The sequence below is a fragment of the Morone saxatilis genome, unplaced genomic scaffold (assembly GCF_004916995.1).
Source record: "Morone saxatilis isolate NCDOM2014 unplaced genomic scaffold, NCSU_SB_2.0 Contig12, whole genome shotgun sequence".
Lineage (NCBI taxonomy): Eukaryota > Metazoa > Chordata > Actinopteri > Moronidae > Morone > Morone saxatilis.
In genome coordinates, this window is record NW_023339674.1 from 9,520,466 (window position 1) to 9,522,521 (window position 2,056).

The following is a 2,056-nucleotide window of genomic DNA, read 5'->3' on the forward strand; positions in this document are numbered from 1 at the left end:
TGAGTGTGTGAGAGAGAGACAGAGAGAGTGTGTGTATTTGAGAATAGCTACTTCTTTGACAGTGGCCGTTAAAAACAGACATTTGACTGATCTATGTGTGCAACAAGTTCATGAGCTGAGCAGCTTCATGCAGACACAATTAATGTTGTTTTTTTATTTTAATTTGGGCATTTTTCTTCATCAGGCACTTGTAATTTTCAACCATTTTGGAAAGTGAATGCAGCCAAATTCATGTGTACAACAGCATCTCCTGTACACTGAACCCAGACTATGAGTCTACAGCTGTGAGGCTGCACTCAGGCACAGCGGTGCTTTGAACTGAATGCTACTGTTAGCGGGCTACCTCATCAAACATGTTACTATAGCGTGCTAGAGTGCGGACTTTTGCTAACACAAAGTACAGCGGAGGCTAATGGGAATGTGATTATTTTTGGAGGAATTTAGCCAAAAAACAAACGACTGGATAAACTGAATGACCACAAACTACCCAGCAGGCAGCAGATCACCGCCTAAAGTCTTCCACTGTCCTCAAACAAGTCCTCTCTGCCTCAAGCTTCTGAAGAGTGGAACACTTTATATTCACTGAGGACTGTTTCTCCTCACATCATTACAGGTGCCTCATGAAGAAGAATGACAATCCTAAACATGAAATACCTAAAACCAACACGTTCAGGTCTTCCCACCGAGCTTTGTTTGGTACAAAATGTAACAGACCGCACGCAGGTCAGAGTCAGTCATTACAGCCGACATCATTTCCTCTGAAAGTCAACAAAATAACCAAAACAAATTATGGCTGGTTGTGAAAACGAAATTCAGACATTTCCAGACAGTCAGGTGCAAATTATTATCATCATCATCATCATCATCAGGTACCTTTCCCCATGTCCACCTGCTGTGGCACATTCCTGTCTGACTCCGTCACCACGACGTCTGAAAACAGGTGAGTTAAGTTTTGTCTCCTCTCATCCAATACAGTCCGAACCAAAGCAATAAAAACACAATGACATACAGTGAAGCTGTCAGAAAGTGAAGTTTAGACGGGGAGGAGCGTGGGAGAGGTCACATGACTGACTTATCTCATTCTTCCTATCCAGAACAAACAGCACTTGCCTTCAGTCTCGTGTGCTGGGCTGTGAAGACTCGCTGCTGGGAGGGCGGCTACACACAGTAATGTCTATGACAGCGACCCAGAGTGAGGACAGACTCCTCCTTTACACCACGTACTGGTGGTTGCTGCTGCTGCTGTTTGTCGTGTAGGCCTGCCGGCTGTACTGGAAGTGGTCGGTCAGCACGTTGTTCCAGCTGTGCTGCTGCTCTGAGCCGTGGGGGAAAGGCACTGACCCGTTGGCCTGGATCTTCTCCAGCGCCGGGTTGTCGAAGGACATCAGGTCCTGCTTGGCGCTGGGCAGCAGCTTCTTCTCCTTGTTGGCGTCATACTTGGCCTGCTCACAGAGAAAAAGGACAAATGGATTTTAAATGGCTGGATGTATTAGTAGTTGCTCCCCTGGCGTTACACTGTGGCTGCCCACTGATCTTAAATAATTTGGGTGGGTCAAACGTTTCCCCCCCGAGACGATAACTAAAGTGTAACTTCATTTTAATATTTACACTGAAGTCAATGGCAAACAGCCACAAGTTAGATGGACTGTGACATGGAAGTGAGCTTTTAGGCAGAGTGCCAAGCAGTTTACATATTAGGAAAGAACAACTGGAAACAGAGCAAAGGGAGCTGACAGAGCATATACAGAGTGTATATAAAGAATATACCGAGCGCAGTGGTGGAAAATTATGTATTATTATACAAAACAGCTTTTTTTAAATTACAATTAACAATTTATTAACACAAAATAAGGCTGTAAACTGCAGGATGACTCATGAATCCATAAACTAGCTGATATTTTTGCTGATTCGAGCTCGTCACATGTACATCAGGTGTAAAGTACGTGCTGATGAAGAGTTTTCAATTAAAAAGGAACAACAGAAGATTAATCTTTTTCTCCTTTGACTTCTTTCCCTGTGACTCAAATTCAAGCTCTTTCCTCCTCCTCCTCCTCCT

General features: G+C 44.1%; 1 protein-coding gene across 1 annotated transcript in view; it reads right to left on the bottom strand.

The window, feature by feature from the left end:
• Positions 1 to 423: 423 nt before the first annotated feature.
• slc35e1 (solute carrier family 35 member E1) overlaps positions 424 to 2,056 on the bottom strand; it is a 9,815-nt gene continuing 8,182 nt past the window's right edge. Inside the window, exon 6 of the mRNA XM_035654108.1 lies at positions 424 to 1,462. Coding sequence (XP_035510001.1) covers positions 1,212 to 1,462 — 251 coding nt within the window. The 3' untranslated portion in view covers positions 424 to 1,211. The remainder of the gene's footprint in view (positions 1,463 to 2,056) is intronic.